Consider the following 16,196-nt stretch of genomic DNA (forward strand, 5'->3'; position numbering starts at 1 on the left):
ACCGCTCTCTCTGTTCCGGACGCGGCGGTGACCGCTCTCTCTGTTCCGGACGCGGCGGTGACCGCTCTCTCTGTTCCGGACGCGGCGGTGACCGCTCTCTCTCTGTTCCGGACGCGGCGGTGACTGCTCTCTCTGTTCCGGACGCGGCGGTGACCGCTCTCTCTGTTCCGAGCGCGGCGGTGACCGCTCTCTCTGTTCCGGGCGCGGCGGTGACCGCTCTCTCTGTTCCGGACGCGGCGGTGACCGCGCTCTTTGTTCCGGACGCGGCGGTGACCGCGCTCTCTGTTCCTGATGCGGCGGTGACCGCTGACGTTCCTCTAGCAGCGAGGCCAGCTCGCTCTGTTCCGGACGCGGCAGTGACCACGCTCTCTGTTCCGGACGCGGCGGTGACCGCGCTCTCTGTTCCTGACGCAGCGGTGACCACTGACGTTCCTCTGGCGGCGAGACCAGCTCACGTTCCTCTGGCGGAGGTTTCCGATCACGATCCTCCGCTGCACGGGCCTGGCCCGCCGTCCCTCCCCCTGATTCACCTTCCACCTTTCCTCCTCCCTCCAGGGTTTTGTTTGGGAACGTCTGGAAGCCGTTCCCTTGAGGGGGGGTAATGTCATGATCTGGGCTGTGGGGCTTCCCTCAGCCACATGAGGTCGCTTTTCCCTGCACTGCTAATTGTTATCACCTGTCTAGATGTCATTATCACTTCCACCTGCTCACTATTAAGGATAAGGACTATAAGAACTCTCATTTCCCACTCTTCATCGTGTCTGCATTGTCTTCCATGTCTGTCTCAGGTATTGTGTTCATGTTTGATTGTTCCTGCTCCTGCTCAGTTCCTGTTGTGTGTGCCGTGTTGGCCTTTTGGTTTTGATTTGTTTGTGTTCTTTTGTGTTTTGTTTAAATTAAAAATACTTCCCTGCATTTTGGACCCTGACCTTCCTTGCTCAACGTGACAAATACAGATTGTCTGGTTTTAGCTGGTTTAAGCTGGAAACACCTGGTTTTAGCTAGTCTCCAAAATCCCTAGGCTGGGCTAGACCTATTATAGTCCGTCTCAGTTTGTTGTTTCATCATGTCATTCAGACAGAATGGATGATGATGAGACAAAAATCTCACTGGATTACATATAAATGGCAGTTTAAACAGTAACAAAGTGGCAGAGTAGTCCATTAAAGAGGCATTTATGACAAAAGTAGTATGTCCCAAAACTTGCCTAATCTTCTGCTACACACTCTAAAGCATGTACTTTTTGTTCACAAAAAGAGTACATACTTTTAGGGCATAGTATAAGTAGGTGAATTGGGATACAGTATAACTTTATATTATACTATTTTATATTTCCTTTTTTTTCTCTGTAAAACTTAAAGATTGCTGAAGGGAGGGTCCAAGAAACCGAAGAACAAATAATCAGTGTCTCGGATATCCATGACACATGCCCTTTCTTGGCCAGTGACTCTGTGGTCATTCTCCAATATCTCTATGTTGGTAATGTGGAAAACCTGATCTCAAGGCTGCCCATGAGGCTGATCCTAAAATATATTAACCGCTGTATTTTAGAAATTCAAGGACTAAAATGTAAATAGCTATGTCTGCATCTTGCTACCTGTTTAGTTTGTGTTTAACAGTTGATATTGTTGATGTATGTGTAAAGCTCTGCTTTTGTCTATTCTTGTTTAGTTTGTATATTGTTTGTTGTAAAGAATATTAACTGTTTGTTAACAATAAAAATATAATTCTGTGTGCTTCACAGTAGTTGTTTTCTTTACCATTAATTTCTCATCTATTTACCAATGTCTTATGGGTTTGGAAAGAAATGAGGGAAAGTAAATGGTGGCAATTTTCATTTTTGGTTTAAGTATCCCTATAAGCAACAGACAATTTAATTCTTTACTAACTTTCCTACAGAATTTAAAACTATTGTCACGAGGAGGGTCAGAGACGTGCGGATCCATTTGCAGCATTTATTAGGTAACACCAAACAAACACAAAGGGGCAGGCAGAAATTGTCGTCAAAAAACAGGCAGAAAGGTCGGGGCTGGCAGCAAGAATCAAACACGGGAGGGAGTCCAGGAATCAAACACAGGGAAAACAAACTCGGGAAGAAACGCTCGGAAATAAAGACCATACGGAACAATAAGACTTCGCAGAGTGGCTGTGTGTGTGAGAAGCTTAAATGCAGTCAGTGTGATGAGGTGCAGCTGTGAGCGGTAATCAGTAAAGTGTGAGCAGGTGAATGCAGTGATTAGTGCAGTGGCTTGTGGGGAATGAAGTCCATGAAGTGTGGTGCAAGAGTTCATGATGACAGGATAGACCAGATATGTGACAGAGCCCCTCCCCAAGGAGCGGCTTCCAGACGCTCTAACCACCTAATACAACCTGGAGGGTGGTGGAGCGGAGGCAGAACAGGGGGAGGGATGGAGGGCCAGGTCCATGTAGGGGTACTGGAACCATGAACTGAGGAGGAGCCGACAGAGGGAGAAGCCATGGTGGAGGAAGGGTTGGCTCCTGCCTAGGGCCGACCGACGGAGATGGAGCCGGTGGAGCCCGAGGCGAAACTGGAGAGTCGATGGTCCTGGGCGACACAGAGGATCCGGAGGACCAAGGCGGAACCCAAGGCTCTGGCGACCCCGGCGGAGATGGAGGTCCGGAGGTACGCAGCGGAGCCGGAGTGACAGAGGATCGAGGCTGTGACCACGGGAGGGAGGAAGTCCACCAAGCCGGCAGGACGGAGTGACGAGGCGCAGCCGGAGGAGTAGAGTCCAGAGGCGAAGGTGGGGCGACGACTGACCGGGGCGGAGCCGGAGAGACGATGGAGCCCGGAGGAGCTGGTGGGCCGACGGCCGACAACGGAGACGAGGGAGCACAAAGCCGGGGTGGAACCGCAGGGAAGGAGGGCCGAGGTGGAGTCCAGGACTCTGAGACTGGAGGTGATGGTGAGGGTCCCTTCAGTCTGGACACCAATGGAGACTGGCAGTCCCACGGCAAGTCCTCTGCACCGAAGGTGGGATGTGGGTGAGCAGAGGGACTGTCAGGAGACAGAGGTGGCGGGACTGGAGCAGCAGGGAGGGTGGGTGGGAACAGTCCATGCATGAGCTCCGTGACCAGAACCGGGCAGACAGGAATCTCAGGACGACTGGATGGAACCAGCGGAGGCTCTGGAAGGCTGGGCGGAACCAGCGGAGGCTCTGGAAGGCCGGGCGGGACCAGCGGAGACTCTGGAGGGCCCGGCGGGACCAGCGGAGGCTCTGGAAGGTCGGGCGGGACCAGCGGAGGCTCTGGAAGGCCGGGCGGGACCAGCGGAGACTCTGGAGGGCCCGGCGGGACCAGCGGAGGCTCTGGAAGGTCGGGCGGGACCAGCGGAGGCTCTGGAAGGCCGGGCGGAACCAGCGGAGGCTCTGGAAGGCCGGGCTGAACCAGCGGAGGCTCTGGAAGGCCGGGCTGAACCAGCGGAGGCTCTGGAAGACTGGGCTGAACCAGCGGAGGCTCTGGAAGGCTGGGCTGAACCAGCGGAGGCTCTGGAAGGCTGGGCTGAACCAGCGGAGGCTCTGGAAAGCTGGGCTGGACCAGCGCAGGCTCTGGAAGGCCGGGCAGGTCGGGGCTGGCAGCAAGAATCAAACACGGGAGGGAGTCCAGGAATCAAACACAGGGAAAACAAACTCGGGAAGAAACGCTCGGAAATACAGACCATACGGAACAATAAGACTTCGCAGAGTGGCTGTGTGTGTGAGAAGCTTAAATGCAGTCAGTGTGATGAGGTGCAGCTGTGAGCGGTAATCAGTAAAGTGAGAGCAGGTGAATGCAGTGATTAGTGCAGTGGCTTGTGGGGAATGAAGTCCATTAAGTGTGGTGCAAGAGTTCATGATGAAAGGATAGACCAGATACGTGACAACTATTTTTCCTACCACTAGAAATTACAATGCAACATTTGGATAATCTGAAGAGAATAAGCCACTGTGTCATTATTCACACTCATAAGTTACAAAAAACAAAATAAAAAAAAATAAAATATATACAAGCCTCAGTATTTGCCCTAGAGTCCCCTAAACTGTGCATTTAGTTTATTTTGTTATATTGCTAACGCTTTTTACAAAGAAACATACAAATACACATAATATACAAATAAAACAAATAGTGCTTTATTTTTCAGGTACAGGAGGTGTGTTTAGCAGTAACATTGAAGAAATTGAATGAGTATAAAAATAAAACACAATATAAACATAACTATAAATTATCAACTGGTTCTTAATAAAGCATGTATTAACATTCTTCAATCAAGAGCAGTGTGTGATTTTTCTTTGTGTTTTGTTGTTTAATTAACATTAAAGTTAGTTATATTGGTCTACTGTCACTTTAGAGCTGCATGCATTTAATATACAGTTGTGCTCAATTATTCATACCCTTGGTGAATATGGTAGAAGTAGGCTGTGAAAATAAATCTGTATCATTAATCCTTTTGATCTTTTATTTTAAAAATGTACAAAAATGTAATCTTTCATTGTAGAAAAACAATTTAAAATAAGAGAGAAATCTCATTGAGTTTTTCCCTCTAATTTCCTCACATTGGCCACAATTAATTACACCCTCATATTCATTGATTTAGCAGCCTCCATTTGCCACGATGACAGCTCTGAGATCAGAGATCAGAGGCTATTCCTTCACATAGAATCTCTCCAGAGCCTTCAGATTTCCAGCTCTATGTTGGTGCTTCTCCTCCTCTGTTCACCCCGCTCATTTTCTACATGGTTCAGGTCAGGGAACGTCTAGGTTACGAAGGTAACCCTCGTTCTCTGAAGGAGGGAACGGAGACGTTACATTGGGAATCGCCTGAGAGACCAATCATCTCTGAGCCTTATTCAAAAGGCCAATGAAAATTGGCGAGTAGCATTTGCATGCCAAGCCACTCCCGAGTACATACGGGTATATAAGAGGGCGGCATGCAGCCAGTCAGTCAGATTTTCGCTTTCAGAGCCTCTACATGCTCGAGCCGACTTCTAAGAAGAATTGTTCCTGCGAGTTCATACTCTCTCCCTGCTGGTGTGCTGCCTGACTAAAAGAGCAATATCACAGGCAAGTTCACCATACAGCAGGCCTACACCCACCCGGATCACCTGTGTGGACAATCGCACAAACCGTCAGGCTAAGTCATACGAGGTGTCCAAAAATGAAATTAAAATAGCGTCATACAAAACCACTACAATAAGTGCCCTCAGCGATGGCGTGAGGGCATTTGTTGCTCCTGTGGATGAGGAAAATCTCACTGTTTGGGACCGGGAGGGCGTACATCATAAATTACACCCTGTCCCACAAATTTGGACGGGAGTGTATATTTCTCAAACCCAACTCGAAGAAATTCCAAACTGCTTCCTTCGAGTTGCCAGAGGAGGCAGAAAGGTCAGCGAAATACCTCCTGAATCCACCAACTGCCCTGCTGTCTGGGGAAGAGCAGGACCTATTCACAAGGGGAGGGTTCATCTCGCTGAAGGGAGAAATTGAAAAAAGTAAGCAAATTTACCAACATTATTTAATAAATTCAACTTTCTTTTTTTTAAAGAGTGCCTCTCCCAAACTGTATTTCTATAGCCACAAATACGTTATTTTTTATTAATATTAAGATATTCTCTGCAATCATTTCATTGCATTTTTGTGCGATTAAGTGATTAAGGTTTTAATACAGGTTGAATTAAGGTAATGTTTTGTTTAAAGACGCATTTTAATCAGATTAACAGCCAATGTTATTTTGATTATGTCTAAGCACTAGTAACTGTATTCACTTGCATTGCATTAACAATCCTACCCTTGTGATCATGCAGTTGCAGGTCCCCAGGATGACCCGAGTGGCTGATGGAGAGGTCCCCATGGTGTGGCCAGGTGGTGATGGAGGTGTCCCTGTGGCGTGACGGTGCCCTGGTGGAGCTCAGCCTGGGAGATCACATTGAGATTTCGTGCCTCAAACCTTATCCCAAGCTGAACTCATCCAGCCATTCAGCTGTGGAGGTACACAACATTATGCATCATGTAACCTAATTATTCTCTAATTGATCTTTCTGCATCTTCCTACACTCCTGAGTGTGTATTCATTGGTAATAACTTATATTGGTAACACTTTAGAATTAGGCACTATTAGTTAATATCAATGCATTGACCAAGTACAGAACTTGTCAATCTGTTACACATAATGTTAGTTAATAAAATACAACAGTTCCAAAACTTTCCATTTCATAACGTTTTAGTTAATGTTGAAATTAACAAAGATAAATAATATATTCTTCAGAATCATTTTTCTTTCTTGATCATGTGGTCAACAAACATTAATAGTGTTCATGTAATGACATTCCTTTGCTGAGACTTCCGTTCATGTTATTATATTTCAGAAGACTGTAGCTGAGCCAGTAAAGGTGGAGCTCACCTTCATCGGGGTGTTGGAGGGAGACGGAGGTGCCACAGTTCTGCTGTCTGATGCGTATGAGGAGTACACAGTCCACAATATATATATATATATATATATATATATATATATATATATATATATATATATATATATATATATATATATTATAATTTTTTATTAATTGTTTTATCACTTATTAATTGTTACATTTTTTATTAGTTTTTTCATTCAAGAATTGTTCCTTTTAATTAATAATAAAACGTGTTTAATACATTTTGCTTTAAGTGTTTTTCTATGCTTTCTATAAATGTAAATTAAATAATCATTAACGTAAGTCTGATGCATTGCATCACCATTCATCAAATTTTCATTTTTGGGTGAACTATCCCTTTAAGACAACAAAAAAAGAGACAAAATGAATTTATAAAAGGCTATTTTAATGCAAAATAAAAAATACAATTTGCATTAATAAATGTTAAAATATACATGTATGTGTTTGTTTGTGTGTGTGTGTGTGTGTGTGTGTGTGTGTGTGTAGTAAGACAACTTTCTTCTTTATAAACTCATAAATTTTAGAAGTATGTTTAACAAAGTGGCACGAGTAAAGATTCTAATCTAAGTAGTCTGACTTATTTCCTCTTCATATAAACCTATATTAATTTGAAACTCACATAACATTTAAGATATACATTTTTATATATACATATTATATATATATACATATATGTAAGTCTGACAACTTAACTCTAACAACCCCCTATAAAGTCACAACATTTAGAAAGGGTTCTATACATTTAAATGACAACTTTTCAATTCATATAAACCCATATTAACTTTATAAACTCACATTGTAGATGCACATAAATATATGTAAATATCAAGTCACAACATTTCAGAAAGGGTTCTATATGTAGGGTCCTTTTCCAAAAATTTGCATATTGTGATAAAGTTCATTATTTTCTGTAATGTACTGATAAACATTAGACTTTCATATATTTTAGATTCATTACACACAACTGAAGTAGTTCAAGCCTTTTATTGTTTTAATATGGATGATTTTGAGCATACAGCTCATGAAAACCCAAAATTCCTATCTACCTACATTACAGAGAATAATGAACTTTATCACAATATGCTAATTTTCGGAAAAGGACCTGTATATATTAATCTGACAACTTTCCTCTTCATGTAAACAACATTTTAGAGAGGGTTAGTTGTTGTCCAGTAACACTTAACATGAAGGGGATTCTGTTCCTGGTAGTTTGTAGACAATAGACTGCAAAAATTCCCACACTGGTGCGCACTGCTTCGGAAAATGGACGTCCAACACGTAAAAAAGTTTAAAGCATGTGTCCACAGCACAGATAAGTGTGTTTCGCAGAAGTGCCTGCTTGCCGACAACAACAAAGGCTTGATGGCAGTTACTGCAAGTTTTGCGAGATCAGCCTCCTTTAGGTACTCAACCATTAGTGCCAACCTGTTAAAAACAGAAGAACGTTAAAAACATACAAATCACTTTACACACACAATGCAGCATTAAACAAAATCCAATCCATGACAAATAATTAATTTAAATCTCTCCTGAGCTGATGTTTTTCTTAATTAATACTGTAGTCTGATGTCTAGTTATGATATTTGTGTGGTTTTTACATAAAAAAATCATAAGAACCAATAAGTTATATGTTATTTTATACCCTGGTTTTGAGGTAGGCTCCAGAAACGATCGATTTTAATGGGCGTCTTGCACTGAAGACTTTGAAGTAAACGCCTACAGCTCTGTGATTGGATAACAGTGCGTTCACACCGGATGCGAATGAAGCGGCAAGCACTAGTGATTTACATGTTAAGTCAATGCAAAGACGCGAATAGCCGTCCAGCGGCGCGTATTGAGCGTTTCAAGCGATTGCCACGCCATTCGCGCGAGTTCAAAAATCTGAACTTTGGCGAAAATCCGAGCCGCGTTAACCAATCAGGAGCTTGCTCTAGTAGTGACGGAGGCAGAAATCCCGAAACAACAATGGAGGACAGAATCACCGTTGCTGTCTGTGGTTACTCGGAGCTGTACAATACATCTTTGGACTTCTGTATAAACAGGAATAAAAAGGATTTGGCTAGGAAGAAAGTGAGTGAAGTGGTCGGACAATCTGGTTAGTTTTAAAAAACGCTCTTTACTCAATTTGACCTACATATACATACATATTGAGACCACAAGCAAGCTAAAGCTGGCAAATTGAGCTCATTCAACTATTTTACAACTACTTTCCCGCTGACGAGTGGCAGAAGCCCCTCCCATGACGCGAATTCGCGTCTGTTGTGAAGAAAATGTCACGTGCGCGAATAAACTCAAATGTTTTTTCCGGTGTGAACGCACCATAAGAGTTTTGCGTAGTAAGTTACGTTAGAGTTTCTGTGAATAGACACGCAGGCTACGAGTAATCAGGATCAAGCGGTCTTTTGCAGTGCAATATTGACACATACTCATTACTCACATTAAAACACTGAATATTCCTGTCAGATCAGTTACTGATGAAGCAGTGTTGTTTTAAAAAATCAAACTCCCTGCAAATGCAATGTTTAAACTTTTTGTTTACACAAGAATTGCGTCGAAGTGAACAGACATGCTACATTTAACTCACATCAGCTAAAACATCTAATTACATATAATATATAAAGACACGTTAATTACACGACTCACCAATTCACATATTCCAGAGGAAATGTTGACCAAAAAGACATTTTCACTAAAAATTGAATATAACTTAGACAGGAAAAGGCTGTAACGTAATTACAACAGGCATACCTTTACCGATTAGCAAACCAAAACGAACCGAGATAGATTATACTTTTTAATACTGTTAATGTAATGTGAAACGCCAAATTTGGTATATTTTAGCATTTGTTGATGTACAGTATTAGTTTCATACATTAAAAACCCACAAACATACCTTTTCTGTCGTCGCTGAAGGACGGTTGTTCCTTAGGTGATTCAAAATGGCCCCAAAGGTAGCGCTTGGATCGTCGAGTAGGGGGAGTGGCTTACTCTCTTAACTGTCACTTGATTGGATAAAATCAGTAACCCAATGTTGGGTTACACAAAAACAACCCAACACTGAGTAAAACAACCCAAATAAATGACCCAACAGGCTTAACCCAGCAGTTGGGTTAAAAAAACAAGCCAACATTTTTACAGTGTATATTCAGAGGTATCTTTGTATGTACGTATACCCGACTATTATTATTACTCTTGTTTCTTTTTTTGTAAGAAAAATAGGACAATAATTTGTAACAGTTTTTTATTCTTCAACAACGATTGTTTTACAATAAAGTTTAAACCTAAATTGAGGCACTGACAAATGACGGTCATTGCGACATGGCAAAGTGATGGTGCTAGGGAGCCATGTGCTTTTTTATTTTTTTTTTATAGGTTTAACATTAGATTAACAGCTCGGATTATACGCTACTTTGACATGAGACATAGAAGACCGGAAATGCTAAAAATTTAGTCAGGCGTGACTTCCGCGTTCAGAAAAAAGGTCTACAAGACAATCCTAAAAGACAATTCCTAATACAGTCCTTTAGGAATGGTTCCAAAATATGATTATTAAAGCCTTCCTCAAAACCGCCAATGTTGGTAGTAGAAATGAGCAAGTAACTGATGTGTGCAAATTAAATCCATACACACTGATGTTAAAATGCTAACAGTGTCCTTTTATATGCTTCAACCAAAAAAACTGTGTACTTCCTGTAAGATCTCTCTTCAATTCATGACATTCAAATGTGAAGTTCTTACACCGTAGACAAGAGTCCATTTGTCCATAGTCCATATTTCAAGTTGACACGGTAAAGTGTACCATGGACAAAACACATTGCTTTAAAATGTGAATTAGAATTGCATTGTAGAAGCCCTGTATAGGATTCCATTTGGAACCCTTAATAAGGCTTCTTTTTATTATGAATCTTCATGTGCTTGCCAAGGCTTACTTTTTGAATGAAACTCTTTCCACACTGTTTGCACGTGTAAGGCTTCTCTCCAGTGTGAATTCTCATGTGTCTGTTAAGGTTTTCTTTAAAAGCAAAACTCTTTCCACACTGTTTGCACGTGTAAGGCTTCTCTCCAGTGTGGATTCTCATGTGTCTGTTAAGGTTATCTTTACAAGCAAAACTCTTTCCACACTGTTTGCACATGTAAGGCTTCTCTCCAGTGTGAATTCTCATGTGTTTGTTAAGGCTTTCTTTACGAGTGAAATTTTCTCCACACTGTTGGCAGGTAAAAAAGCTCTCCAAAGTGTGAATACGCATGTGGTATTTAAGTTTTAATTTTCTGCAGAAACTTTTTCCACATTTTCTCCAGGTGTAAGGCTTCTCTCTAGTGTGAACTCTCATGTGGATGTTAAGGTGTCCTTTTTGAGTGAAACTCTTTCCACACAGTTTGCATGTAGAAGGCTTCTCTCCAGTGTGAATTCTCATGTGTCTGTTAAGGCATCCTTTACGAGCGAAACTCTTTCCACACTGTTGGCACGTGTAAGGCTTCTCTCCAGTGTGAATTCTCATGTGTGTGTTAAGGTTTCCTTTACGAGTGAAATTTTCTCCACACTGTTGGCAGTTAAAAAGGCTCTCCAAAGTGTGAATACACATGTGGTTTTTAAGTTTCAATTTTCTGCAGAAACTTTTTCCACATTTTCTCCAGGTGTAAGGCTTCTCTCCAGTGTGAACTCTCATGTGAATGTTAAAGTGTCCTTTTTGACTGAAACTTTTTCCACACTGTTTGCATGTGTAAGGCTTCTCTCCAGTGTGAACTCTCATGTGAATGTTAAAGTGTCCTTTTTGACTGAAACTTTTTCCACACTGTTTGCATGTGTAAGGCTTTTCTCCAGTGTGAATTCTCATGTGCCTTTTAAGGTTTTCTTTTAGAGTGAAACTGTGTCCACACTGAAAGCAAGTGAAATTACTCCTAGTTCCTGTATTTTGTGCTCTTTTTTGTTTAGAAGTATTTGCAGACTCTAAGGAACAAACTGATTTTTCTCCAGATACAAAATCATGAAGATTCTCAAACTGATCTTTCTCTTCGGTTTCATTCAGTACTTCCTTCTCCTCTTTCAGCGTTGTTAGGTCTACGGTGGAAAAACAAAGAAATAAACGTTAACCCCAGTTTAATGGCACAAAGCAACTGGCATCATAGAAATCTTATGCTTGCACTAGATCCTATACCATGGTGTCCAAACCCGATCCTGGTCGGCTGGTTTCCTACAGTGTTTAAGTTGGCCTTTATACAATTAATTAAAGGTCCTATATCGTACACATTTCTGGAGGTTTATTTTATTTGTTGATGTCCTTAAGAATATATATTTGCGGTATAAGTGCCAAAATCCATCTCAATATATTTTTACAGCTCCTTTTTTAGGAGCTCTGTCAAAAACAGGTCGATTTTGGCCCATCTAATTAATATTCATGAGCCTCTCTTCTGATTGGCCTGTTGTTTTCTGAGTGACGCACAACCAGGCCAATCACAGGTAACTACGGTCATGTATGCTGTAAGCGTAAGCGAGCTCAGAGCAATAGAGAGAGCTGATACTCAACGGGATATTTTAGAATGATCATTAATGTTTTTTCTTTTACAAACACCGAATGCAGTAGGCTACATAACTGTTGCTTTAGTAAAGCCCCTTTCACAATGCGCGCTGATTCTGGAAAATTACGGGAACTGTGTGAACCAAAGCCAGAACCTAAAGGCAGTGTTGTAGTAATGATGCACGTTATCAAGCGACTCTTCACAACGAAAAATAACGTTACGTGCAAAGTGGAATGAAGCAGCGATCATCAGGCAGAGCCAGCTCCTCACTATCAGCGCTGAAGCACAGTTTGTTCAGGTTAGTTTCAGTTTAGTGAAACGTACGCGTCGCATTACATCTCACATCCAAACGTCACATGTCTTTATGGTTTGTGTGTAAAGCACGCACAGATTCCGGAAAACAAAGTTCTGTGAATGAACCAAATTAAACAATTCCGGAACAAATCGTGTATTTACCGGAATCGCTGTGTGAAAGAGGCTGAAGTTGACGTGCCGCTGGTCTCTTATATTAACGTTGTTCTGAAGCCTGTGTAATGATCGTAGCTTGACATCTATAGACTGAACAGGGTTTTCTCCACTTGTTTTCCTGTTGTTGTTGCTCAATGGAATGGATGCGTTGTTGTCTGGGGGTTTGACAAAAGGAGGGTGGGACGTTGGTTTGTGACTGAAGGCGGTGACTTGAGTCGATCGGACGTCACATCGTTACGGAAGTCACAGCTGCTAGTGAAAATGAACAGCTACTTTAAGCAGGCTGTGTGCAGTTTACTGTGGATTGACTGTTTTGAAACTCATATGGTAGTTAGATAGCCCCTAGACCTTAGTTATCATGAAAAAAGCCAGGAAATTTTGATTTTGACGATATGGGACCTTTAAAAAAAAAATCCAGATAATCTAATGATAGTGTTTAGGAAATCTATATAGACTGATCTCTACTATTTTATGTATCCTAGGGGATAAAAATCATCAAATTGAATTCAAAGAGATGAGGGAAAATAAGAGAAAAAACTCCCCGTTTAACTATCAAATAATAAAAAAATAAACTTCTGAGTTTTTATTTAGGGGGCAGTTATGTTAGCCAATTATAAAAATGGGCTGTTCCACTGATCTTTTAAATGGAAAACAACCCAAAACTGACTGTCACAGGATGTTCACTCATAAATCACTAAACTTTTTCTGTAAAAAACTTTAGTAATATTATAATTACACTTTAGGAATAGGAAATAGTTTTGCACCAGTTGAAAGAGAAACAGTCAAGTATGGTGAATTGTGCTCTGCATTTAATCCATCGAAGTGCATACACAACAGGAACACACACCTGGAGCTCCTTATGCCCATAAAGTGGGCCAATCACAATGTTGCATGAACAGTCTGTGCATCTGACTGATGGCCTGCAAGTACGTTTTCATATTTAAAGAATTCAGTACTGACTTTTCAAACACGAGTTTGCACGTATGCAACAAATGCCTAGTTTATAATGGGTTTTGTAATTTCTGTCTCGATGCGCCAAGAAATGGTATCACAACATGGTTAGGGGTGTAACATTTCCAACACACGCTTGAGGTATCCGGCCAATTCCAAAGCATGGATAGCTGACCAATCAGAAAACACCTCGGTTTCCATCAACAGTGAGTTTTGTGGAAATCAAAGCGTTTTAGAAAGGGAGGGCAGAGAGGAGCAACAATAATGTACAGTATGTGGAAAATAACATGTTTTTAAACCTCAAACTGCATAAACACATCACCATTTGATGCTAAAAAGTGAATAACAAGTCAACCATAAGATTACTATTGTTTGGAATGTTTAAGCGCAGTTACTAAAAAATATTACGTTTATTTCTTGGTAAGACACATTTGACAGCAAAGCACTAAACTTGAGTCAGGAGGCATGCAAAATTTCAATTTCGTTGAAAAGTTCTTGAATTTCTCTCCCAAAATGTCCAAACCCTGAAACTAATGATGTAATAGCATTGGACATGACTTTAGCTAACACTGTTTCTGCATCAGCTGTGTTTGATCTGTTCATAAAAGAATTCAGTAACACTTTCTTTGAAGCCCATATTTATAATGCATTATAAGGGTATGCTTAAGGCACTATAATGAATTCATAATGCATTATAAAAAATGTATAGTATGTTGTATCATAAAACTGTTTTAATGTATTGTAGTGATGTGATTAAGCGTGTGATTATCTCCTCATAGTTATAACATAAGTCTCATATATTACCATGTTACGCATGTCACCCTCCTGGAAGCATACAAAGAGCATGTAATAATAATAACAATAATAATATCTATCAAAGAGCCAAAAGTTACTGTATCAGATGAATGGATAACATGACACGTTTGTATTATTAGTTAGATTATTTTGATGGTACCCTTTAGACAGCTTTTGATAAGTAACTATTCAACTGCATGACAGCTAGCAATAATTATTAGTAGTAGTATGCTAAATATATTCTAACACTGTATTTTAATGGTTCCCCAAAAGACAAAACTGATATGTAACTTTGCAAGTTTGTGAACCTTCTACCTAGCCAAACCTTAACCTAAGTCGAATAATACTATTAATAAAGGAGTGTTAGTGTAGTTGGAAAGTTGCTTCTAGTCAGTAGACCAGGGGGCCTATCATAATAAAATGAAATATAATGTAAAAAAAAAAATTGTAATAGGATATAGTCCATTAAAAATTGCGTAGATTTAATATGCCGCCCATTGTGTCTAATAAATAATCATAATCTTAAAAAGTTAGAACCCCAAATACTCAAGTACTTTAGTATATTGTAATTGTTATGATTATTTATGTGAACATATTATAAGATTTAAATTTTTTTTTTTTATGATGCATTCATTACAATGCCTTAGAAATATCTTATAATGTATTATAAATAGGGGCTTCATAGAAAATGTTACCAAAAATTCTGTGCAGAATTAGGGATGCACCGATATGTATCGACCGATCACTTGCGTTTTGTCAGTAAAGCCGGTTCTGTAATCAGCGGTAAATGCCATCAGGTGCGTGATTTCACGTTGAGCCGTATATACTACACACAGCCGTTGTTCACTGACGAGCTGCGCACATTCACACTGATAATGCACATTGATTTGCGCAGCTCGTCGGTAAACAACGTCTGTGTGTAGTATATACGGCTCAACGTGAAATCACGCACCTGATGGCATTTACCGCTGATTACAGGCTTTACTGACAAAACGCGCAAGCATTATCGACCGATTCATATTGGTGCATCCCTATGCAGAATTTAAATGTTTCTTACTAGATCTGGAAGTGCTTTTGCTGCCCCATCTATACTTTAACTGACTGATTTGCTTTAAATATTGTTTCTATTACAATTTACTAAATCTAGCAGCTTGAAACTCATTATTAATAAAACTTTGAAATAATGTACCACAAACAGTCATTAAAGATGAATGAAGATTAAACACCAACCTCCTTGTTCCGGTTTTATTCTCAAAGGTTCTGGTTTCTCCTGTTTTATTCTCAAAGATTCTGGTTCCTCTTGTTTTATTCTCAAAGGTTCTGGTACACTCATGTTCTCCTCACTCTCCACTTTAATAAACATCTTCACAGCAGCAGATCTCAGATCAGCAGATACTTCTCCAGATATTCCTGCTCGCTTCCAAACCTAGTCACAGCTATGAGGATGAGGATATTACAGATATTTACTGACTGGATTCAAAAACTGTATTTTTTTTCTGTTTACAGAAACTTTCTCACAGGCTGAACTAAAACAGAATCACAACAAAACAACAGAGAGCAGTGCAACCAATCTTCTTCTTCTTAGGTTTAATGGTGTTTGTCAAACAGAAGTGTGTGTGTTAGTGCCACCCGCTGGACTGGAGTGTGAAGCGCCGAAAGAAGGGAAAATATTACGGGGAAATGACTGACTTGTGAATACACAATGTGCGCTATTTAAAAAAAAAAAAAAACGATCTGCACAAATAAATGAAAATGACTTACAATTAAGACTCACATCATGGTATTTGATCAGCATCAACAGTCTTTGTCAGTGAATATTAAAGGAGAAAAAAAGAAAAAAATATGCTTTCCTACAATATACAAAAAAGTATTTAACCCACAATGCCCCAACCTCAGTCTACAGTTTAACTGAGTCCCTACATGATGGACAAGTACAAAAACATTTGTTTCTAACTTTAGATTGAACAGAAAAATGTGTCTACCCTTGATGTCCTTTTGCCATCCTCTCTGCCATTCCTTTATTAAACTTGA

General features: G+C 40.5%; 1 protein-coding gene across 1 annotated transcript; it reads right to left on the minus strand.

The window, feature by feature from the left end:
- Nucleotides 1-9,735: 9,735 nt before the first annotated feature.
- Nucleotides 9,736-15,703, minus strand: LOC141283844 (uncharacterized). Its single transcript, XM_073817163.1, has 2 exons — nucleotides 15,396-15,703; nucleotides 9,736-11,493 (listed from the first exon to the last, which is right to left on the minus strand). The coding sequence occupies exons 1-2, from the start codon at nucleotides 15,526-15,528 to the stop codon at nucleotides 10,313-10,315; spliced, it is 1,314 nt and encodes a 437-aa protein (XP_073673264.1). The 5' UTR covers nucleotides 15,529-15,703; the 3' UTR covers nucleotides 9,736-10,312.
- Between the last annotated feature and the right edge of the window lie 493 nt (nucleotides 15,704-16,196).

Source organism: Garra rufa, chromosome 13 (genome assembly GCF_049309525.1).
Source record: "Garra rufa chromosome 13, GarRuf1.0, whole genome shotgun sequence".
In the NCBI taxonomy this organism is placed as follows: Eukaryota; Metazoa; Chordata; class Actinopteri; order Cypriniformes; family Cyprinidae; genus Garra; species Garra rufa.